Source organism: Ursus arctos, unplaced genomic scaffold, assembly GCF_023065955.2.
Source record: "Ursus arctos isolate Adak ecotype North America unplaced genomic scaffold, UrsArc2.0 scaffold_37, whole genome shotgun sequence".
NCBI lineage: Eukaryota > Metazoa > Chordata > Mammalia > Carnivora > Ursidae > Ursus > Ursus arctos.
In genome coordinates, this window is record NW_026623053.1 from 15401072 (window position 1) to 15426538 (window position 25467).

The 25467-nt window shown below is 40.2% G+C and overlaps 1 protein-coding gene across 2 annotated transcripts in view; it reads right to left on the bottom strand.

The window, feature by feature from the left end:
- SNX6 (sorting nexin 6) overlaps window positions 1-25228 on the bottom strand; it is a 54279-nt gene extending 29051 nt beyond the window's left edge. Inside the window, exons 1-6 of one of the 2 annotated variants that reach the window (XM_026513580.4) lie at window positions 24955-25228; window positions 24750-24797; window positions 11132-11236; window positions 10207-10317; window positions 8137-8258; window positions 5866-5989 (exon numbers count right to left, since the gene is read on the bottom strand). In XM_026513580.4, the coding sequence (XP_026369365.2) occupies window positions 5866-5989; window positions 8137-8258; window positions 10207-10317; window positions 11132-11236; window positions 24750-24797; window positions 24955-25203 (759 nt within the window). In that variant the 5' untranslated portion in view covers window positions 25204-25228. Of the gene's footprint in view, window positions 1-5865; window positions 5990-8136; window positions 8259-10206; window positions 10318-11131; window positions 11237-18665; window positions 18793-24749; window positions 24798-24954 lie in introns of those variants that run through there. The other variant, XM_044389457.3, reaches the window with a different exon arrangement.
- Window positions 25229-25467: the final 239 nt, after the last annotated feature.

Below are 25467 nucleotides of genomic sequence, written 5' to 3' on the forward strand. Positions count from 1 at the left end.
GACTCTTGATTTTGGTCCAGGTCATAATCTCAGAGTCGTGAGATGGGAGCCCCGCACCTGGCTCTGCAATGAATGTGGAACCTGCTTAAGATTCTCTCTTGACTCTTAACTACAGGGAACAAAATACGGGCTGCTATAGGGGAGATGGGTGGAGGGATGGGGTAACTGGGTAATGGGCATAAAGGAAGGGTATTTGAAGTAATGAGCGGTGTTGCATGCAACTGATGAATCAATGACTTCTACTTTATTTTTTATTTTTTATTATTTTTTATTATTATTTTTTAAAGATTTTTATTTATTTATTCGACAGAGATAGAGACAGCCAGCGAGAGAGGGAACACAAGCAGGGGAGTGGGAGAGGAAGAAGCAGGCTCATAGCGGAGGAGCCTGATGTGGGGCTCGATCCCGTAACACCGGGATCACGCCCTGAGCCGAAGGCAGACGCTTTAACCGCTGTGCCACCTAGGCGCCCCAATGACTTCTACTTCTGAAACTAATTATACAGTACATGTTAATTAAATTGAATTTAAATGAAAAAGAAGATTTTCTTTCTCTTTCTTCTCTGCCCCTCTGTGCACATGTGTATGCTCTCTCTCTCAAAATAAAAAACAAAAACAAAAAATACCTTTAAAATAATCCAGTCAAATTATAAAAGTCAGAATGAATCTTTAGGTCTGGTGATGTAAAGAAGTAGACACATTCCTAATATAGTAAGGGAGTAAAACAGACAGGATTTGCTGTTTCCCTAATAGGAACAGGAAGTAGGAAGAGTAATGAGTAATTTTTAGTTTTTTTTTTTTTTTTTGGTTTTATTTACTTAGGGGTGTTTGGGTGGCTCAGTTGGTTAAGCGTCTGCCTTCGGCTCAGGTCACAATCCTAGGGTCCTGGGATTGAGCCCCGCATCGGGTTCCCTGCTCAGTGGAGGGCCTGCTTCTCCCTCTCCTGCTCCCCCTGCTTGTGTTCTCTCTCTCTCTCTGCCAAATAAATAAAATAAAATAAAAATATTTAATTTATTTAATTTATTTAAGAGAGATTGAGAGAGCAGGTGGAAGAGCAGACGGAGAGGAACAAGCAGACCCCATGCTGAATACAGAGCCCAACTCGGAGCTTGATCCCAGGACCCTGAGATCATGATGTGAGCCAAAATCAAGAGTTGGTTGCTCAACTAACTGAGTCACTGCGGCACCTTAGCAATTTTAGGTTTTAAGGAATTGGAAGGTGGCGGCACCTTCTTTGAGACAGAGGACACACAAGGAAGCATGGGTTTATTTTGTATTTTTATTTTTTTTTTAAGATTTTATTCATTTATCTGAAAGGGAAAGCAATAAAAGGGGGAGCGAGAGAGGGACAAGCAGGCCCTCCGCTGAGCAGGGAGCCTAATACGGGGCTTGATCCAGGACCCTAGCATCACGACCCGAGCCGAAGGCAGACACTTAACCTACTGAGCCACCCAGGTGCCCCGGAAGCATGGGTTTAAAGAAGAGATCAGCTGAGGGTAAAATGCCAAAAGGACATCTAAATACAGGTTTTCATGAGACTATTTAATAAAGAGGGCTGGGATTCAGAAGTGATACAGATTTGTAAGTTAATAGTATATTAGAGTACCTGTAGCCACAGGAGTCAATGATATCACTCAGGGAGAACTGATAGAATCAGAAATCTAGAGGAACTTTTTTTTTTGTTTTTTTTTTTTTACGATTTATTCATTTATTTTAGAAAGAGAGCAAGTGGAGGGGTAGGGAGGAACAGAGGGAGAGAAGCAGACTCCCCTCTGGGCGTGGAGCCTGATGTGGAGTTCCATCCCATGAGCCCGAAATCACAACCTGAGCCAAAATCAAGAGTTGGACACTTGGGGCGCCTGGGTGGCTCAGTCGATTAAGTGCCTGGCTTCAGCTTAGGTCATGATCCTGGAGTCCCAGGACCGAGCCTAGCATTGGGCTCCCTGCTCAGTGGGAAGTCAGCTTCTCCTTCTCCCTCTTCCCTACCCTTCCTCGTGTTCTCTCTCTCTCAAATAAATAAATAAAATCCTAAAAAAAAAAAAAAAAAAAAAAAAAGGTTGGACACTTAACCGACCGAGCCACCCAGGTGCCCCCAGAGGAACTTCTAAACTTCTGGAGGAGTCAGTGGAGAACCTAGGAAGCATCAGATTTAAATGAATAGATATACGGAGGGAAAAACTCATGAAGGAGACTAGGAAGAAGCTACAGAGTTAAGAAGAAAACTCAGAAGAGATCCCAAAGATACAGAAGTACATGGGATACAGGAGAGCTAGAACGGTATCTTCATCAAAATGGAAAGGCACAATGTGATACATCATATTAACAGAATAAAGGACAAAGCCACATCATCTCAATAGCTATACTTCTTCATAACAAAAACACTCAACAAACTTGGAACAGAAGGGAACTTCAACTTGATAAAGAGCATCAATGAAAACCCCACAGCTAATATCATACTTAACAGTGAAACAATGAATGCTTTCCCCCTTAGATCAGAGACAAAACAAAGATGTCTGCTCTTGTCATTTCTATTTTACATAGTACTGGAGGTCCTAGCCAGGGCAGTTAGGCAAGCAAAGAAATTAAAAGGGTGTCCAGATTGGAAAGAAAGAAGTTAAAAAAAAAAGAAAAAGAAAGAAAGCTAATACATGAGTGTGGCTGCCACGGTTGCTGAAGGCTTGGGCGGGGGGAGACACATGGAGTTGCAGGATTTGATTTCTGACTGGCTTCCACTTCCCAGTGAACAAGGTCATTTGCTCATCAAAAGGAACTGCTACAAGTTGAAATGAGCTTTTATGGAAAATGGGAAAGAGCTGTTTAAAGTCATAATCTTTTTTTTTTTTTTTAAAGATTTTATTTATTTATTTGACAGAGATAGAGACAGCCAGCGAGAGAGGGAACACAAGCAGGGGGAGTGGGAGAGGGAGAAGCAGGCTCATAGCGGAGGAGCCTGATGTGGGGCTCGGTCCCAGGACTCCGGGATCACACCCTGAGCTGAAGGCAGATGCTTAACGACTGAGCCACCCAGGCGCCCCTAAAGTCTTAATCTTGTTACAAATGATGGAGCAGGCAATCTAGGCTAGATGAGAAAGAAGACAAGACAAAAGGGCTGCTAACAGGGTCAAAATGCAGGAGAGGTCAAAGGTTTAGATGTACCAGTGAGCCAAAGAACAACCAAAATAGGAATAGGGAAAAAGAGAGTTGTCTATGTTTGGAGTCTACTAATACTAGAGTTTAAGAACTCAGACATGAGGTAGGGTCCTGGGTGTGGCCACTGATAAGGTAGCAAGAACTGAATGGACATTAGGGTGTTAATTAGGTTAAATATTTAACCTACCGTTAAGCAGACTCAGACTATACCTAGCAGAAACAGAAAAGGTATACAGCTACCTAAGTAAAGCAACACTAAAGGCAGTAATTCCTTACAACACTGACTACTTCTCACACAACTAAATGCTAGAAAAGCTTTTCCAGGCCTCCTAGATGCTCCATGGCCTTTTTAGACTTCAAGCACCCTGGCCCCACTTCAACAGCTCATCAGTCCCATGACCTCCTGAAACTTAGATAACAAAATAACACAGACAGATTGCTTTTCCTGCCCCAGTTGAAGTGAGTAAAGATCTGAGAAACAGCATCAGAACAAGATTAAGAAAAACTTTTTAGTTTTGGGCCTATGATCTTCCATAACCCGTTAATGTACTTGCTATTAATTAGTTACATATTTTAGAAAGATTTATTTATTTATTTATTTGAGAGAAAGAGAGAGAACATGCGTGCATGGGTGGGGGGGGGGCAGAGGGCGAGAGACTCTTAAGCAGACTCCATGCTGATGTGGGGCTCAATCTCACAACCCTGAGATCATGACCTGAGTGGAAATCAAAAGTCCAACGCTTAACCAACTGCACCACTCAGGTGTCCTGCTACTAATTATTTGCAAAACACTTTCCTGTCTTTTTAGAATTTCTCCCAAAACACCATATGCTGATATTAAAAGGGTTATTACAATGTATCACATCATTATCTCTATTAAGCATGTATTCGTTTGGGAGGAAGAAAAATCTACATTGATGTGAGAAAACTTATGAAATCCTAAGATTTCTGAAAGCTATTTCTAAAGCTGATCTATACAATTAATAATCACTCACCTATCATTTTTTAAAAAGATCTTACTTGTTTATTTGAGAGAGAGTGAGTGAGAGAGCACAAGCAGGGGGAGAAGCAGGGGGAGCGGCAGGCAGAGGGAGAGGGAGAAGCAGGTTCCCCACTGAGCAGGGAGCCTGACTCGGGGCTCGATCCCAGGACTTTGGAATCATGACAAGAGCTGAAGGCAGAGGCTTAACCGACTGAGCCACTCAGGGGCCCCTCATTCACTTATCATTTTAACAAATACTTACTTGTCAGCTACTATTCTAAAGTACTGAGGATACAATGGTGAAAAATTAAAGCTTTACTTTCAGAGAGCTTATATTTTAGTAGAGGGAGACAAATAATAAATATACAAATTTTAAAAATACATATATATATATATATATGGGGCGCCAGGGTGGCTCAGTAGGTTAAGTGTGTGACTCTTCATTTAGGCTCAGGTCGTGATCTCAGGGTCCTGGGACTGAGTCTTGGGACTGAGTCCTGCGACAAGATCTGCTTGAGATTCTCTTCCTCTCCCTCTGCACCTTCCCGCTCCCTGCTCTTGCATATGCTCTAAAATAAATAAATCTAAAAAAAAAATACAGATATGTAATTTCAGATAGCACTAAGGGATTTGGCAATGGGATAGAGTACGTGGAGCATGAGGCTCCTTTAGCACAAGTGGCCTTGAGCTGGTAATACCACACCTCACTATATACCTATGCTGCTCTACCAATTATTATTAAGGTTTTGGTCCAGGCCATGAATAAAGTTGAGGAAAAACAAACACATAACGGTAAAAAATTGATGACAGCATTCTATATCATGTGTTCTTTGGCAATTCTACTCACAAATTATTTTTGCTTTTTATAATTCATAATATAAAACCAGCATTCTTTACAATTCCTAGTTACAAACGACCAATGCCAGTATCACATACCACACGTACACTTGTGAACGCACCCATGCTTAAGTGCTATGTTTCTGTGATCTTGAGTTACTTCATACCCTTTAAAAAAAACGTGTTCTCTCTACTGCTAGACTTAGGACATTTTATTGTCATTGTCATGTCCACTAAAACCAAACCAGAAGGCCAAATTTATATACAAAATCTTGATCTTGATGTTGACTTATAAGAAAACTGGCACCATGCTACATTTCTTTTTTGCTAAAATTGAGAGTTAATTTTGTCATCCAAATATAAATCCCAAGATCTGTATTGCCCACCCATTAAAAATTTTTTGCTAGTACTGTGAATGAAGAAATCTTTAAAGCTCAATTGCATCAATTTTTCTATTTGCACCGTAACAGTTTTCAGGCAGGGAGGGAGGAAGAGTAGGAGCAATCGCACTGTAGAAGGTCAGTGAAAGAGATCAAAAGTCAATGATTAACCCAAAAATAATCTGGAATTCTTTAGCTTAAACGCCTTGCTGGGATTCCCCATAAGGTTTCAGAGGACTCCAAACTCAAATTTAAGAAACAATCAAGTTGATAACCCTGTTCCTTAAGAAGTTCACGGTTCAGGATGAAAATCAATATCCCATGTAGTGACCTGACTGACCCTTATTTCTTCAATTAATCTACTTAAATTCTTCTGAAGTACCTTATTACCACTACAGAAGTGTCATTTTAAACTGCCTTGAAATATAAGAATGTTACAAAAAAGGGTCATTTCACTATTCTCTGCCTTTTCTAGTAACTCTAAAAATAAACCTTGATCACTTTGATCAATACTCACATCTTGATTATATTCCAAGAAGACGTGAAAATTTAAATCTTTTCTCAAAATAGGATGTGCAGCCACACGACATAGGAACACTTCATGCATTGCAACAGTCTTCTTGAATATTGCCAAATATTCACTAGAAACAATATACAAAATTAAAGGTAAAACACCTCATCAACTAGAAAATCATCTGCAACAATTTTTTCAACAAATACTCTGAATTATCCTAATGCAAAATTAAAGATACAAAGATATAATCCATGTAAACAAAGATTTTAGTTGAACTGTTAATAAAATATGTAAAACCCAGCTCTGAAAAGGCTTCATGCTAGTTAATAGTATTTATTATATTTAAATGTTAATATTTTTAGGTTTTATGGACCTTTCTTCCTATGCAAATTGATGTTAAAGGTAACTACAGAGGGGCTTGTTTTCAGCTCCAGAGAAAGTATACTACAAATTATCTGATACAATCTTTACGACTCAATTTCTAGATAATTACTGCATTTAAACACCTTTATACAAAATAAAATAAAATAAAACCCAAACCTCAGTAAACATATTTTTGACATTAACATTATTTTCATCTAATGACCCAAACACACAAGAAAAAAGCATACCGCAGAGACTGATTTTTGTCATTACATTGAAAAACTGTGTTTAAAATATTTTAATATCATCAGTGAATCACAGCGATCATATAGTAATACATGTCAGTTGGAAAAAAGAAACACTCAAGGAAAAGACCCAATATTCTTGCTTCAACTACGTGCAAGGAGGATAAATTTTACATACCAGCAAACCAGCAGGACCAATGTTGGGAGAAGTTTGATCTCTGTGAGGGTAGTCATTCAGTGAAGACAAAAAAGAAGGATGCAGAGGATGGAGGTAGCAGTAGAATAAACCCAAGGTTCTCTGTTATCCAACCCCTAACCAGACCACAAAAGAATCATGATCAGGGCCACTGGAAAACCACAGATTCTTTAATATTAATGTGCTCTGCTAATTTCCAGTTTTCAGTCTTATAACTATAAAAGTATAGATCTCTGTCTGCTCTCAGACTATTGCTTGCACCCAGCATGGACAAAAGTCTTAAAATACCTGACACCTTACACTTTGACAAAAAAGATCTACTTTACTAATTTATCTTGTCAAATGAATTTAGCATTCTTTTTTTTTTGTAAAGATTTTATTTATTTATTACACAGAGATAGAAACAGCCAGCGAGAGAGGGAACACAAGCAGGGGAAGTGGGAGAAGAAGGAGCAGGCTCATAGCGGAGAAGCCTGATGTGGGGCTCGATCCCACAACGCCGGGATCACGCCCTGAGCCAAAGGCAGACGCTTAACCGCTGTGCCACCCAGGCGCCCCTGAATTTAGCATTCTGAAGAGGAGTCTAGCAGCCATGTGGATATATGCTTAAAAGCTGCAACTAAGTGGAAGAGGAGAAAAGCAAATGCATGAAGAGGAGAAATGACCAGAAAAAGAGTGATGGAGGTGACGATGATGACGCAAGGAAAGTATCTCCTTGTATAGTTCCCAAAATACAGAAAAATAATATACTGCAAATCTAATATTACTTCAAATGTTAATAAAAGGGAACAGATTTGGTATTTTTAGCAAGTATGCCAAAAATAAAATAGAAACTATCTCAAAATTTTTCAAGGATTTAATACATTTCTAGTATATGTGAAACTAATAATCATTTAATGAAAAACATTTTAAAATTATTCTCTTGTTACTTTGCTCCTATTCTTTTTCCTTCAGCCAGAAGCCAGAGGCAGAAAAAAGGAGGGCAAAAATTACACACACACGCACACATACACACACATATATTTTTAGAAAAGAAAACAGAATATATGCAGAGTTGCTCAATGCATATTTCTATGAGAAATAGAAGTTTAGGTAGTATGCACATATCTAAAAAAGAAAACCAGGTTGGCAATGACTAAGACCTTGTAAATAAAAAACAAGTTACAGTCTGCTTTAAAAAGTCATGTTTCCCTTTCCACTATTTTTTAATAAAGTTTTGGATCCTCTGTTTTCAATTTCCAGAGTCTAATTAAAACATTAATTTAAAGAATTTTACAATGCAGATAATTATTCTATAATTTTCCTGTAGGCTCTGATCATGATCATTAAAACTGGTTGTTTGGCTTAAACCTGCATCTTTCAGAAAGGATCACTGTGGTGAAACGATGAAAAGGATAGGATATCAGGGAGCACAGAAAAAAGGCATTAAAACAAACACAATTAACAAAAGCAACAACAAAAATCACATACGCTTCCAGTTCTTGTTTCATCTTTGTGAATTCTTCCTTTGTCATGGACCCTTCTCCTTCTCCAAGCTTCTGCAGTTTTTCCCTTGAAGCATCAAAATCAGGTCTTGGTGGTGCTGGTGGGATCTGTAAGAGAACCAAGTCACTAATTTAAAGACAATTTTCTATTTCACAGCAGTTGTACTACTGCCACCATAAAAGACTGTCTCTGGGAGAGCTAAAGACATCATGAATGAACACGACACCAGGAATATCCCAATTCAACGTAGAGAATTTGATTAGGTCCGTTGCGCCAAGGGAGAAATATAGCAGAGCACTATTTTCTAGTACCAGAACACTAGTTCCCAAACTTTAATCTGCAGATTCCTATATGGCAACTTAGAGTCCTCAAATGTATATGCACGTTAAGCTCTAACTACACACTAGAAGCAGATGCACCCCATTTTTCAGAAGTATGTAAATGGTTTGATTAAATATAAATATGTTTTTAATTAAGGAATTCATAGAAGCTTTATGCTATTCTGTTTTTAAAGTTCATGAATGCCAACAGTATTGATCCAGCAAGGAATGTTAAAAAGGGTTCCTAAATTGGAGAAGTGTATCAGAAGCCAAAAGCACTGACTTCAAACCAAGAGAACAAGACAGGGTTTAATGACTAGTATCATTCTATTCACTCACAGTGGGTACGTAACACTTACCTTAAATAAAAACATAAGAATTAGAAGAGACATATCATTCAAGCAAAGGATAAAGAAGTTGTTTATCTTAAGAGGAAGAGCCTACAAGTAGGAACTGTTATCAGGAAATGATGGGAAATAAAGAAAGAAAGAAGATAAGAAGAAGAACAGATAAGTAGGGGAAAGCTAAAGAATGAATACAAGAAAAGGGTGATGCTTGAGGAAAGCAAAAGGGAAGAAAAAGCATCAAGTACAGCTGAGTACACATTCGCTGATGCCTGTACGCCGCATCTACTATGTGCCAGGAATGATGCTAAACAATGTGCATATAAAGATAAATAAGACGTGGTTTTTGTTTTTTTTTTTAAAGATTTTATTTATATGTCAGAGAGAGAGCACAAGCGGGGGGGGAGGGCTGCAGGCAGAGGGAGAAGCAGGCTCCCCGATAAGCAAGGAGCCCGATGTGGGACTTGATCCCAGGACCCTGTGATCATGACCTGAGCTGAAGGCAGGCATCCAACCATCTGAGCCACCCAGGCATCCCTAAATAAGACCAGGTCTTGATCTTTGAGGAGTGTTTAGCCTGTAGAAGGACATGGTAGTAAGAAAATGCCATTAGACAAGATGAGGAAGAAAAGGTGGAAATAAGATGGGAAGAGAAGGAGGAGCTTCCAGGTTGGCAAGGACACTGACATGCTGGGAAGCTGGAAGGTGGTACACTGGACAGGGCATGAAAGTTCTGCACCAATCCCCTCTCCCTGTACCTTGTCCTATGCATCTCTTCCCTTTGGGCTGTTCCTGAGCTGATCCTTTATATAGACTGGTAATTTTTTTAAAAGAAAAAGAAAAAAGAAAGGAAAAAAAAAAAAAAAGAATGCACTGCCAGTTGTCCACCAAATTCTGAGTTATACAAAGAAAAAGCAAATGATTGAAAAGGAGTGGCCACAAGGATAGAGATAGAACCAGATCAGGATGATTTCAAGGAGATCAAATGAAACTGAATTTCAGGAATCTGAGTGTGGTCAACAGCTGAGCACAACACCTGATGCATACTTAGATTAGATAACCTCTTCAGGAACCCTCCAACTCTAAATATGTCTACCTAAGGGTTCAAAACTGGTATGGTTTATAACACCCCCTTAATCTCTAGGAAAAGCCCATTTCAATTCCAATAAACAGTAAGAATTTAAGTTTAAATGAAGGAGCATAAGATATCCATATCTCCACATTCTCAAACCAAGACAATTCAGGATAAAAGGTTGTAGTCAATTGTGTTTTGTAACTGACAATTTTTAAAAATCACGCAGTTCACTAAAATGCTAAACAAGATTTAACACATAACAAAGTATCTAAAAAGCTCCTAGAAAGTGGGATTAAAATGGAACCCCAACACTTACAATGTAACCCGCATAGTCTTCATTTTCAACGAAGGAATCATGAAGCCAGATAAATTCCTCATGCTGTCGAACAACGGAAAACTCATTTTGCTTAAAATTTGGCAATGAACTCTGCAAAGATAGAGATTCTCTTGAAGAAAAATCAAAATTACACTAAATGGCTTTTAATAAACATTTTAAATCTTGTTTCCTTAAATTAGTCTTATATGAATGATTACCGGTACTTTAACACGCCATTATGAAAACTCTGAGACACCCAGAAAAAAATTATCCTGGGATCTTTGAGAGAGTAAGTTGACAGCCTCTTATTGTATTGTACTGCTACCATTACTTAAAAGTTATTTATATATATCAAACTCAACTACTCAAAGGTAAGTAAATCTATGATCTGAAAATGTGCCTGAGAGCTAAAATCCAAGAAGAAAATAATTTGTAAGACAGTAATTTATTTGTTTTAAAAGATTTTATTTGTTTATTTGAGAGAGAGAGAGAGAGAGAGAGAGAGAGAGAGAGAGAGAGAAGGTGGGTGGGTGGGGGGAGAGGGACAAGCCTGAGATCATCACCTGAGCCAAAATCAAGAGTCAGAGGCTTAACCAACTGAGCCACCCAGGTGCCCCGTAAGACCGTAATATAATTAACTAAAAGAACAAAACTGAAAACAAGAATAGTGAAACATGTTAAAAAGTCTAGAGAAAATTAAATTTGCATTACATCTAGGTTCTGTGATTCTTAAATGTTAATCTTTAAAAACTACATTAAAAACAAGTACATTCCCTAAAACTGTTTGTTAAAATAAAAGCAATGAATTATAAACTAAAATATGGTTTCCTTCTAATTATGTTCAAAAACCAAAGTTCTAGTCAATATATGACATATGCAACATTTGCACAATAATAGTTAATAACAAGGACAAAATCACATTTACCTTTGTGTGCACAGTGAATTTTACTTTATCTCTCTCACTGAGAGCGTCAGAAATGTCCACCTGCAGAGCAGCATCACTCTGAAGATCTACGTTTATTGCTTTAAGCTAGAAAAAGATAATACCTTAATGAAAAATTCTGTGAGCTTATACAGAATTTAATGCTTTTCTCAGACATTAAGATAATGCAAAAACAAAACAAAAATAACAAAAGAATCTTAACTCCAAAAGGTACTCAAGTTCATTTAAACCTCATATGTATTTTGGGAAGGCAGGTGCTTTGGGTATGATATTATCTTCATCAATTTTCATTCTATACCATTCAACTATGCTTTGTATGAGTCGATGTGCTAACAAGGATTCATTATAATTTCACTCAAAAAGTAAACTATTTTTTCTCTCTTCTATTCTCTGCCATTGTGGTGTGTGTGGTTGACTTGTTCCTCACCATGGATGATAGCAGGGAAGTCTGGAAGGCACCCTAATCTAGGAGCTTGGATGGCCTGGGTTTGAATCCCATCTCTGCACATTAATACTCTGATTTGGGTCTTCTCACAAGACCCGTCAAGCAATTCCTGGACAAGAAACAAAAGCAGACTCGTCCCATTCCCCAGTGCATTCAGATGAAAGCTGGTAACAAAATCAGGTACAACTTCAAGAAGAGGCACTGGAGAAGAGCCAAGCTGGTCTATAAGGAATGGCACAGATATTTATGCTGCATGGTCACATACTCATATCCTCTCACTCTATAACATCACTGCTACCTGAGCAATGGACACGTTTTATCAGGGAAATGATTCTTCTCTGTTACTATGCTTCTGCACCAGTTGGCTGGTTCAGTAATAACTTTGTGAGACCTTTTGTTTGAAAAAAAATAAATACATAAAATAAACTATCTTCCAAGAAGATGGTCTATTAAAGTTCAAGTGTTCTAAAATCAAGGACAGTATCAAACTTTTCTTTCTTTCTTTTTTTTTTTTAAAGATTTTATTTATTTATTTGAGAGACAGAGAGAGCATGAGAGCAGGGTAAGGGGCAGAGGGAGAAGCAGACTCCCCGCTGAGCAGGGAGCCCGATGTGGGGCTCAATCCAGGGACTCCAGGATCATGACCTGAGCTGAAGGCAGACACTTAACTGACTAAGCCACCCAGGTGCCCAGGAAAGTATCTACCTTTTAGAACAAGAAAAATAATGAAAAGAATATTGTCTAGGGGTGCATGGGTGGCTCAGTCAGTTGGGCATCTGCCTTCTGCTTGGGTCATGATCTTGGGGTCCTGGGATTGAGCCCCACACCAGGCTCCTTGCTCAGTGGGGAGCCTGCTTCTCCCTCTCCCCATCCCCCACTCACACTCTCAATCTCTCAAATAATAAATAAAATCTTAAAGAAAAAGAATACTGGCTAATAATTTTAACTCTATTACTTAATTCAGGAATAAACAATGAAACTATTAAACACAGTTAAATATATTACATATAACATATGTAAAATGCTAAGAAAAATGGTAACATAATAAATACTCAACTACCGCCTGTGATACAAATTAAATCTCACATTTTACTCTACAAGCTTTACTACATTCAAAGAATTGAATATGTTCTCTATTTAGTGCTTTCATTTACTTGTCATTGGGACTTCTTTACTTATAATTCTTTTTTTAAAAAAACAAACTACACCCGAAGTGGGGCTCAAACTCACAACCCTGAGATTAAGAGTCACATGCTCCAACGGAACCAGCCAGATGCCCCTCTATTTTATAATGCTTACCATTAATTCTATTTATAATTCTTAAATTTCATCAATTTTTCTTCCCTTTAAACAAATATACATTCTAAAATGTTTGACTAATTTGGAGCTTATTAAAAAAATCAAATACACTAAAAGATGAAAATAAAGTCTTAGCTGCACAGATATGAAATATTTAAAGTCTAATTAATTACACAGCTTACTTCAAATACTGTAGTTGGAAAACCCAGGACTTATTTTGGGAATCTCACCTAGTCATTGGCATTTCATTTTTTTTTAAAGATTTATTTATTTGTCACAGAGAGAAAGAGAGAGAGAGAGAGTGTGTGCGAGTGAGCACGACAGGTGGAGTAGCAGGGGGAGTAGCAGGCGGAGGGAGATGCAGGCTCCCCGCTGAGCAAGGAGCCCAATGCGGGACTGGATATCCAGGACCCTGGGATCATTACCCCAGCCCAAGGCAGATGCTGAACCAACTGAGACACCCTGGCGTCCCATCATCAGCATTTCAAATTTTAATTACGATGTAAATGGAAAAAAATGCTGGAAGCAAAACTGTCTGTCTGATCTGTCATATATTTAAAAATGCATATTTGGGGCGCCTGCGTAGCGCAGTTGGTAATCATCTGACTCTTGATTTCAGCTCAGGTCATGATCTCAGGGAGGTGAGATCAAGCCCTACTACCCGCTCTGTGTAGGGAATTCTCTCCCTCCCTCCGCCCCTCTTCCCGCTTGCACACGTGCACACGCTCTAATAAATAAATCTTTTTAAGATTTCATTTATTTGTCAGAGAGAGAGAGAGCATAAGCACAAGCAGGGGGAGTGGCAGGCAGAGGGAAAAGCAGGCTCCCTGCCAAGCAAGGAGCCAGACACGGCGGGGCGGGGGGGGGGGGGGGCGGGGGGCGGCTCTATCCCAGGACGGAGATCATGACCTGAGCCGAAGGCAGGTGCCTAACCGACTGAACCACCCAGCCACCCCCTGGGTGCTTGTTAAAAATACAGAACCCCAGGCCCTACCACAGACTTATAACAATCTTCAGAGATTCTTAACCATAGAAAACAAACAGGGTTGCTGGTGGAGAGGCGGATAGGTGGATGGAGTAACTGGGAGATGGGCATTAAGGAGGGCAAATGATATGAGCACTGGGTGTTATACACAACTGATGAATAACTGAAACTAATGATATACTGTATGTTAATTAACTGTATTTAAATAAAATCAAAATTTAAAAAATCTTCAGGGAAAAAGCCTTAAAAACTGTGTTTGAGGGGCGCCTAGGTGGCTCAGTTGTTAAGCATCTGCCTTCAGCTCAGGTCATGATCCCAGGGTCCTGGGATCGAGCTCCGCATGGGGCTCCCTGCTTGGCGGGAAGCCTGCTTCTCTCTCTCTCTCACTCCCCCTGCTGGTGTTCCCTCTCTCGCTGGGTCTCTCTGGCCAATTAATAAATAAAATCTTTATTTTATTATTATTATTTTTTAAGATTTTATTTTATTTATTTGACAGAGACAGCCAGTGAGAGAGGGAACACAAGCAGGGGGAGTGGGAAAGGAAGAAGCAGGCTCATAGCGGAGGAGCCTGATGTGGGGCTCGATCCCAGAATGCTGGGATCACGCCCTGAGACCAAGGCAGACGCTTAACGACTGCGCCACCCAGGTGCCCCTATAAATAAAATCTTTAAACAACAACAACAACAAAAGAACAAAACTGTGTTTGGGAAATCTAGCCTAGATTTATAGAGTTGCTTTACCTTTACAGTCTGTCAAAATTTCATCTCAACTGCTAATATTTTTAATGATTATATAAAACAGTGTTGCTGCCGGATTTCATATCTATATGTACATTTTTATTTTCAGATTTAACTGTTGCATTATCAATGTGGAAACACTTTTCAGGATTTCTACATCTGAATAATTGTTATTGATCTTCCAATTTCAGATTATTCCAAATTATTATTTCTTTCTTCTATTTCCTTATCCCCATATATCACATACACCCCCCCCTTTTTCTGACAGTACACTTGGCTTTTTAAAATTGTAACTTTTTAAAAATAACATTCTTATATATTTACTGCTTTTGTTCTTGGATTCTTTTTAGGTATACCTTACATACATGAAATGCAGATTTTAAGTATATAGTTTGAAGACAAATACACAGGTTACTTCCCTGTGATCATTACCACAATCATCTCCAGGAGTTCCCTCCTTTATGTTTCTACTCCTTTACTTTTCACCTCTTCTGTAAATTCTCTTTTGTATGCCTTATTAAAGTTCGTAGCCATTCACATAGTGCCTTAATGGCCATTAATCCAATCTATCATTTGTCTTTTTCATTCTTTTAGCAACTATATTCTAGAATTGATCTCAGCAAAAGTGCAGGAATCATAAATGCAGTCACAGCAAAATGCTGGTGGTGAGATTGTGACTCCTTTGATTTATATTTCATAGTAAATTCAAAATACCAGCTGAACTGTTCATCCTGATATTGCATCTTTCTACAGTCAGTTCTAGCATACACTTCATACCTCAATTATTTTTTTCCCCATTTCCTGAGCTTACAGAGAAAAGGAGACATAAAGGAATTATTTTGTTTGGTAATAAGATTTGCTTCACACACATTAGGGTTTTTTTTAAAGTCCTGTTTCTAATAACTAAGATGTATAGTGGAAAAGCCAGACAATAAAATGAAATCATCCCCCACATAAACACAAAATTTCCACTGAAAGCTAATCTGCTATATTTCATCAAATCTAGATGCATATTTTGCGCATTTTAACATTTGAAATAGGAATGCCTTGTAACTGATGACAAATTTCGGTTTAACTGAAAATATTTTTTCTTTCTTGGTGGTACATAAAAGAAAGTATACCTTCCAATCAATTGTTCCTTAGATTTGATAAAGTAACATATTGTAAATTTAGTGTTAATTACATTAAACGCACACAAGATTTTTCAGGCATATTTTTTTTTTTTCTTTAAAGTTAATAATGTTAGAGAGTTTTTATCAAGGGAAAATGAAACCAAAAAACTTGTGATTCGGGGGCGCCTGGGTGGCACAGTGGTTAAGCGTCTGCCTTCGGCTCAGGGCGTGATCCCGGCGTTATGGGATCGAGCCCCACATCAGGCTCCTCTGCTATGAGCCTGCTTCTTCCTCTCCCACTCCCCCTGCTTGTGTTCCCTCTCTCGCTGGCTGTCTCTATCTCTGTCAAATAAATAAATAAAATCTTGAAAAAAAAAAACAAAAAAAAACTTGTGATTCGCCAACATTTAATTAACTGAAACTACTGAGGTCGCTGTGAGGAAATTCTCATTCGATGACATTCACTGGTTTAATCCTTATCTAGGCTGATAAACTTTGTATTCTTTTGTCAGAGACTGACTAGGTTAAACATTTGTGTCAAGGTCAAGAGAAAGACTTGGCAGGGAAAATGGATTAAGCAACATAAATACATATCATTAAAAAGATAATTTAGGGGTGCCTGGGTGGCTCAGTTGGTAAAGCATCTGAGTTCAGCTCAGGTCATGATCCCAGGGTCCTGGGATTGAGTGTCAGCGGCAGGCTCCTCACTCAGCCGCTGAGAGGGGAGTCTGCTTGTCCCTCTGCACTTCCCTCCCCTTGTGCTGTCTCTCTCAAGTTAAAAAAAATAATAATAATAAGATAAAGACACTGCCCTATTGCTGATTAATTTTCCACATATAATTTAGTAAACAAGACATTCACTACTAAATTACTATACTGACTCATTTATTATAAAGTATCTACCCTAAAACATTCCTAAAAAATTAGTTGTTCATCTTTTGGCAGAAAAACAAATGTACAGAGATGAGTGGACGGTGGAGGAAGAAAAGGAAATTAACTCTATTGCAATAGCCTCCCAACTGGTGTCTTGCTTCTACCTTTTACTCTCTTCAGTCTATTCCTTACAGAGCTACCAGAAGATCCCATGAAACTAAAGATCATTTCTCTACTCAAAACCTTAGGGGGCCCCACTTGGAGAAAAGCTGAAGTCCTTACAGGGGTCTCCCAGGCCCTACAAAATTTGTATCTGACACCCTCTCTCAGGCTAATCGACTATTCCTCTGGCTCACTGTAAACCTGCCATATGACCTCCTTGTTGTTCCTTAAACACAGGGGCATGCTGCCACCTCAGGAGTCTTTGCATTTACTGTTTCCTCTACCTGGAATATTCTGCCCCCAGATATCTATCTGCATAACTAACTCCTTCATTTTCTTCAAGTATTTACCAAAATGTCACCTTCTCACGAAGGTCTTCCCTGGCAACCCTAAGACTACAGCTCAACTCCCCTCCACTCCCAAACAATCCCTATCCCTCCCTCATTTTTTTTCATACCACTTGTTTACCATCTACTAGATTTTGTTTTTTTATTTTTTTTTTTAAAGATTTTATTTATTTATTCGACAGAGATAGAGACAGCCAGTGAGAGAGGGAACACAAGCAGGGGGAGTGGGAGAGGAAGAAGCAGGCTCATAGCAGAGGAGCCCGATGTGGGGCTAGATCCCATAACGCCGGGATCACGCCCTGAGCCGAAGGCAGACGCTTAACCGCTGTGCCACCCAGATGCCCCATAGATTTTGTTTTTTTAATAGTCCTCCCAAACTAGAATGTCAGTTTTGTGAGGACGTAGATTTTTGTTTTGTTCATTGCTATAGTTCTAGTGGCAGACTTCAGTAAATACATGTTGAATGGAGAGAAGGGTAGAAAGAAAGGTGGTAATCATAACTGGGCTAAGAAACTGTAATTACAGTACACGGAAAACCCCTGAGACAGACAGAAGTAAATTCCATTAGGCTCACTAATTCAGGACAAATTTTAAATCTGTTTAACTCCTAGCTCAGATAGGATTTTGGAAGTCCTATAATATACCATTTCTATTATTATTTTATAGCAGTCAACTCTGTGGTTGATTATATATACATTTTCTGGAAATTAGCATATGCAACCAGATTTCCTCTCATCCGCTGTATCAGAAACAACAAAACATTACCAGGGTCACATGATATGTCACTCCAACGCCTTTTTTTTTTTTTTTTTTTAAAGACTTATTTATTTACTTTAGAGAGAAAGCACGTGCACACAAGGGGGCAGAGGGAGAGGGAAAGGGAGAGAACCAGATTCCCTACTGAGTGCAGAGCCCAAGGCGGGGCTGGATCTCAGAACCATGAGATCATGACCTAACCTAAAATCAAGAGTCAGGCGCTTAACTGACCTGAGCCATCCAGGAGCCCCATCCAATGCCTTTCCTGATGGTCTCGCAACTCCTGCTCTTTTGCCATACCCAGCTTGCAAATTCTCGTAACTGGTATTAATCCAATCATCAACTCTCTGCTTTTACACTTTGAGCTGCTGAGTGTGACTAGATAAAGTCGTAACTGGCATTTGCAACCAGATTTCCTCTCACATACCATATCAAGACACAATAAAACATTACTATGCTATTACTAGGGTAGTACTAACGGTGTCCACCGCTGAATTCCCTCCAAGTCAAAATTAATACTTTACTCTTTAGACAACATACTAATATGCATTTATTTAATAAACTTTAAAAAATATTTATTTATTTATTTATTTATTTATTTATGAGACAGAGAGAGAGAGAGCACGCGCGCACAAGCAGGGGGACCTGCAGGCAGAGGGAGAAGCAGGTTCTCCTGAGCAAGGAGCCTGATGTGGGACTTGATCCCAGAACCCTGGGATCATGACCTGAGCCAAAGGCAGCCACTTAACTGACTGAGCCACCGAGGCATCCCTTTAATGAAAAAAGATTTATCCACTTACCTGAGAGAGGGAGAGAGCATGAGTGGGGGGGTGGAGCAGAGGGAGAGGGTGAAAATCTCCAGCAGACTCCTCACCGAGTGCAGAGCCAGCCTGACGGGTGGGGGGTGTGTGTCTGGATCTCATGACCCTGAGACCATGATCAGAATCAAAATCAAGAGCCAGGCGCTTAACCAACTATGCTACCTAGGAACCCCTTCCCTGTACTTTTAACCAAATAATCAAATTTTCATCTTGTTTCAATAGATTTCAAACAACTGTCCTGGGTATTGTGGAGTACACATAAGGTGAACAAAAAGCCTTGCCTTCAAGAAATCGGTATTGAGGGAGACAATCAACTTTATGTAATAAAACACAAAATTAAGTACTTCCCATTCTCTTTCCTCACCAACTGTACTCTGTGTACAATTTAACCTTATCAACACTTCCTGTTCTGTGACCTTTCCGTATGTCTGCAGTCTGTTACCCTCTCTGCTTCCCTCTTCTTCCACTCCACTGCATGATACGTCACTCCAATACCTTTCTTACTGGTCCCGTCAACTCTCATTGCTCTTTTGCCATACTTGGCTTGCAAATTCCCGCACTCAGGATCAATTCAACAATCACCTTTGCTTTCTGAGCTGCCTGTGTGGCTAGAGAAAAGTCACTTAAAACCACTCAACACTCCAGAGTAGATCTGCTCAGCTCTCTTCCGATTCCTTTCAGCAACTACTCCAAACTTTTACCTCCTCAACCCTCTACATTTCCAACCCCACTCTCAACAAGTGACCTGGTTTCCCACACCCCAACAAACATTTGCAGCTGTTTTGCCCTCAGACCTACCAATAAACTCTCCTACAAATAAATCTAACCTCATCATCTTTTCCACTTTTTCATAAGCAGTGTCCATCTGTCCACCGAGCATTTAATTGTGCTGTCTGCTTCATGACCTGCTCATACACTGCTCTTCTCAAGGTTACACTCAGTCTCACAAACCCTTCAACACTGAGTACCTAATTTCCAAATCCACTAACTTTTTAGTGTTCTTAACTTCTCTGCAGTATTTTGCCTCGGTGGTCATTCTAATTCCTTTAAACTCTCTCAACTTTTGGGAACTTCTCTCATATCCCTCCTACCTCTCTCAGCCCTGTCAACTGATCTATTTCTTCCCTATAACCCTTAAATGCTGGTTTCCACAGGTGCTATCTACCCTGAGCAATCTTAGCCATTCTCGACTGTAACTCCTAAATATTTATCATCAACTCAGACCTCTTCTTCTAAATTCCCAATCATACTTTCACATTACCAACTAGACATATCCGCCTACAAGTATTCACTTATTAAACACCTGAGTGCCTTCAATGTGCAAACCACTGTCCTAGGAGCTAGGGATAGGGCAGTGAAAAGACACAATCCTCACCTTTACAGATCTTTGGCAGGAAAGGGATTAGATACTTTATAGGCACTTCAAATCCAACATATATGAAACCAAACATATTATCTACCTAACTCTGTTCTTCTCTCCTGTTCCTCATTTTCTCCTTCTCCTCTGCCCAGCCCATACAGTCACTATACCTTATCAACTCTATCTCCTGAACATCTCTTTGCTATGTCCCTTCCTTCATCCTCTCTTCCACTAATTTAGTTATACCTTCATTTTTCATCTGGACTGTTACAATAGCCTATTAACTGGCTTCTCTTGTGAAAGGAAGAATCAACCCACCCTCCACATCAGAGTAATCTACAATGCTATTTTCATCTAGGCATAGGTCATTCCCAGCTTAAAATCCCAAGGGCCTCCCACTGCCTGGAATCTTAATTATTATGCACTTTACACTCAATCTACTCTATCCATTATCTACCCTTGCTTCCTGTGAGAACAAGTGCTCCAGGTGGAACCAAATTACCCACCCAGGCTATCCACTCTGCGGGCAAGCCTTCCCCTTCCCTGAGAGCCTACAAAATCCCTGGCCAATATTTAAGGCTTAGCTCATTTAGGCGATAGCACAGCAGTTGAAGAGTGCCAGACCTGGAGCTAGACTGAGCCTGAGTCTGAATCCAGCTCATACTGGCTGTTATAACCTTCAGCGAGTTATTTAATCTCTCTGAACCTCAGTTCTCCTTTCCAAACTAGAATAGTAGCAGCTACTTAACAGAGATTTGAGAATTGAGTTAATATATGGGAAGTACCTGGCTCACAGTAAATGCTACAGCAGTATGTAGCTATCATTACGTCTTCACTACTTCCCCTTCTCCGAAAGGCAAACACTCCCTCCTTTGTACTCCCATGGCACTTTATGATAAGTCTGTCAATATACTGTGATGGTCTTAGGGCAGGAACTTTCTCTTTTTCCTCTGCCAACATTCATCTTATCCTCTGCCAACATCATTGATGTCACATTTTTATCTAAAATAACTGTCAATAAATGTGGAATATGCTCAAACTAAATGCTGTGTAGGTACAAAAGAAAATGCAAATATCTGGCCAAGTCTTCAAAGATAAATCAAATTTCAAGTGAAAAAAAAAGGTGAGGGAAAAAAGCATTCTACCACATTAATGAGCATGCATAAAGCAGACATTAAAGTGCCTGGACAACGACAATCAGACTAGAATATGTCTAGCGGGAAAGATATACTGAGAAATGAAGCCAGCCCGAAAGTGTCATGAACGGTGTTTAATGCTAGCCCAAGGAGTTTGAACCTTACTGCAAAAAGAACTGGGTCCAAGTAAATACTTTTGACTAGTGTCGATATATGATTTAGTCATTTAAAGTTAGGCAACTTTAAATAATGTAAAGCCTAGATTGGAAGGTAGACAGAAACGAGACACAGACCAATGACAGGTACTGCTACAATCCAGGCAAGAAATAGCAAGGACATTAAGTGGGGCCATACGAACGAAAGATGGCATAAAGAACATTTTTGAGATGAAATTAACTGGCCTCAGGGACCTGTGGGTAGGTTAAGTGTTTGCCTTTGGCTCAGGTCATGATCCCAAGGTCCTGGGATCGAGTACCGCATCCAGCTCCTTGCTCAACAGGGAGCCCACTTCTCCCTCTGCCTGCCGCACCCCTGCTTACGCTCTCCCTCTGACAAATAAATAAATAAAACCTTAAAATAAAAAAAGGAAATTAACTGGCCTCAGTGACTACTCTGATATGGAGATGAAGGATAGGATTCAGAGGTTTCTTGACAGCATGACTGGCAAATGATAACATGACAAAGATAAGGAATAGAGAGGGAGGAGCAAAGCTAGGAGTCCAGGAGAGGTGTAGTTACTCCACCTGAAGTAATTCTGAAAATAAATGTATTATTTAGAATTCAAATCAAATGCTAAGAGAATTATGCCAACACACTGGCACCCACTGCTCTTATTTAACAAGCACATCAGAGCAAAATGTGCCCAGTTCAAAGGGCTCATTTGTTTACTAAATAATATGTTACTGTCCTTCATCTTGGGGAAAAAATAGCCTATTATATAGAGGTATGGCTGAAGAGTGGCCAGTAATTTTCAATATTGTGTATTTCTTAAAGCCTGCTTTTTAAGTCTCTCACAAAACAACATTTTCTTAAGACTATAAGATTCTCTCCTGCAACAACATTTTCTTAAGACTATAAGATTCTCTCCTGTTCCAAAAATCATGATGAAAATTTAAGGCTGCTTAAAAATGTATTTAAAAATATTGACTTTAATTTTGTAGCTCTGTATGAAATGCTTGCATTATTTCTGAATCTATGATTTATACCAAAATTCCTATTGATACATGCACTTCATGCTTTTTCTCTCTCAAGAGTTTCTTAAAAGGCTGAACAAGTTAACCTAAACTAAAAGTATAATGTCTAGAAGTTCTAATTATGGCAGTCTACTTCTATCAGAACAAACACAATATAAGGAAATTTAAACAGGCCAGATATTTCTGTTCCTGAAATGATGGAACAGCAGGATAACTGTGCAGTTGTAATCAAACTTCAGTGCACAACAGAATCTTCTTGGGTGCTTGTTGAAGTAGTGTATGGCGATTACACTGGATTTTAAAAAAAGAAGAAGAAAAAGAAGTACTAAAAAAGAGAAGTAATTATCTGTCCTTCTCCCTACTTCAGGAGATTCTGATTTACTAAGGCAGGACCCAGAAACTTTTGTTTTGTTTTTCAAACACCCCAGGTGATTCTGAAGCAAATGTTTCAGGGCCACTTTGAGAAATACTTGTAGTGGCTCTGATATCAAAAACATGGTTTAGTTTAAAGTCCACCTCTCCCACTTTTTGGTTGTGTGACCTTACACCGCTTACTTAGTTTCTCCAAGGTTCATATTTCTTGTCTGTAAAAGGCGAATACAAAAAGTTTCACAAGGATGATGAGAGAATATAATGAAACAATGCTTATACAGTACTTAACACAGTGCCCACCTATTATTACTATGATTCAACCAGTTCCACAGGACAAAAATAAGGAAGAACTGGACACATATACATATTCATCATGACCGTCTAAATGCTTCGTAATTCATAGTAATGTTTTTTCCATTTCTTTCTGGTCAGGCATACTCTTTGTCTCCCTTTCCCTTTAATTTTGTAATACATGAAAAAAGTTTTTGGACACATTATATAAGTGCTTCGAGTTTCATAAACAAATCTTACCAAAGGCATAAGGCAATGAACCCAAATATTAACCAGAAAATGCTCTGCTTTTCATTAACGTAAATGCTCAAAAAATTAATACTTCTACTTAACATTAGTCAGATTTTATAGAGAGCAAATCCTGTTTGCTTTTTCTGGTAGACCACAAAAATTGGACACAAAGTTATCTAAGTAAAGAATGCCAACTACTTTATATTTAGAAAAATCAGTTTAATTGTACTATAATCAATTCATCTCCTTTCATTACACAACTCTACTGGCTTTCCTATTTTAAAATCCAAAATGTAATTTTTAAGTGTCCACCTAACACTACTGTCTTATCCCAGAAGACAGATACACATCTACACAGTTTTTAAAAACTCATTAGAAACTAAACTTTTTAGAAATAACCAGAAATCCTATATGATGCTTTCACACTAACTAGAAATTCTAAATGATGCTTTTGTGTAAACTGAGAAATTTACTAAAACATCATTTATAAAAGTATGCAGCCCCCTCTGTATCCTTACCATTTGAAAACTTTATAAAGCTCATCAGTTAATATGAACTACATCTTTAATATCCTACAAGAATATTTTATCACCTGCCAAAAATCGACTAACTGATGTTATCTTTCACATTATCTAACATGAATAAGTAAAGGCAAAATGGAAAACTGAAGGGCAGGCTGTTAAATGTGATGGACCCAAGGAACCCTGCTGAGCTGCAATCCCCATATATCAATATTTTTCAAGTGCTCACTTGTACAAGGCACTATACAGATTACCCCCTTTCAGCCAAGGCAAATGGGGCGGCGGGGAGTGGGAGGGAGGAATCGGAGCCCTGGAGGCCCTTTCTTAAGTGGCAGGCATTTGGTCTCAAACCACTACCAAGGGAACTCCGCAGAAGATTTATTTTTTGGACATTAAGAAACTTGAAGGTACCGTGAGCTTCCAGCACTTTGCAAAATCTGGTAGGATACTGGACAAGAGTTAAGGTTCAGCAACTGTAAAATTCCTTGCAAAGGCGTAATTTAGAAAAAGCTTGTACTGTATCTGTTTTAGAAGGTGAGAAGAGTGGGCGGCAGCGGGTTCGAGGTCCACAACGGGAGAAAACTAAGGGTGCCTCCACGAAGGTCTGAAAATGGATTTTCATAGCCCCCCAAAGTGTCGAGGGCTGGGGGTAAGGATCCAGCTCCGGCCTCCACTTCCACTTCCCACCTGCGCCCCGAGCCGGGCGGGGGAGGAGGTCCAAGGGAGGGTCCGAGTCGGGGCGGGGGACAAGAAAGCAGCCGTGGGTCCCCAGGAAATCAGAACGGAGCGGCCCCGAGGGAGGAACGGCTGCAAGAGGGCGGGGCGCGGTGCAGCAAGGAAACCGAAAGGAGGACGCTGGGGTGAAGGTGCCGCGCGACCGGGGACCCTTCCTGGCACTACACCCGGGGGCCAAGGCGGGGGCGGAAGGGTCCCGTGAGCGAGAAGGCGGCAGAACTTACTCCGCGGTCCTCCTCCGAGAGGAAGTCGGGGCCGTCGTCCAGGCCTTCCTGCGGGGTCGCCCGGCCCCGCCGCACCAGGGGAGAAGATGGAGTTGGGGAGACACAAAGGGAAACATTAGTGCTAGGCCGGCGCGGCCCCCGCGCCCGCCCCGCGCCCGCCGCCCCCACCGCGCGCCCGGGGCTCAGCGCCGCTGAGAACACCCACCATCATGGCTGCTCCGAGGCGAGGGCCAGCGCAGGCGCGCACCGCACCGCAGGGCCGGAGGGAGCCGGCAGCAGCGGGAGAGGCGGGGCTGGTGGCGGCAGGAGGAGGCGGGGTCTCGGAGCAGCCTGCCCCGCCCCGCCCTGGCGCGGAGGGCCGGGGGCCGTAAGCTGTAGGAAGAAGGAAGGCAGGGCCCTCCGCCCGAGGTTGAAGCACCCCAGTCGGAAAGGGCCCAAAGGCCCAGACCCACATGGCTGCGAGCAGTCTCGGCTGGACGGCTCTGACCCGGAAGGGGCCAAATGCCACCTGGGGAGCTGTCCAGTTTCCTTTCCCTGAGGGCTGCCGCGAAAAAACCCAAACAAGCTCCCTCCAAGAAGCCACAATAACTCGCCTAGTTTTTGTATTATGCCACACAGTAATTAATCACAATTAATATTTTGCCCATAGAAATTGTGGGAACTAAGGACCTTCACACAGCTGTAATCAAGCTTTTACTGTTGGTGAGGTAATAACCTC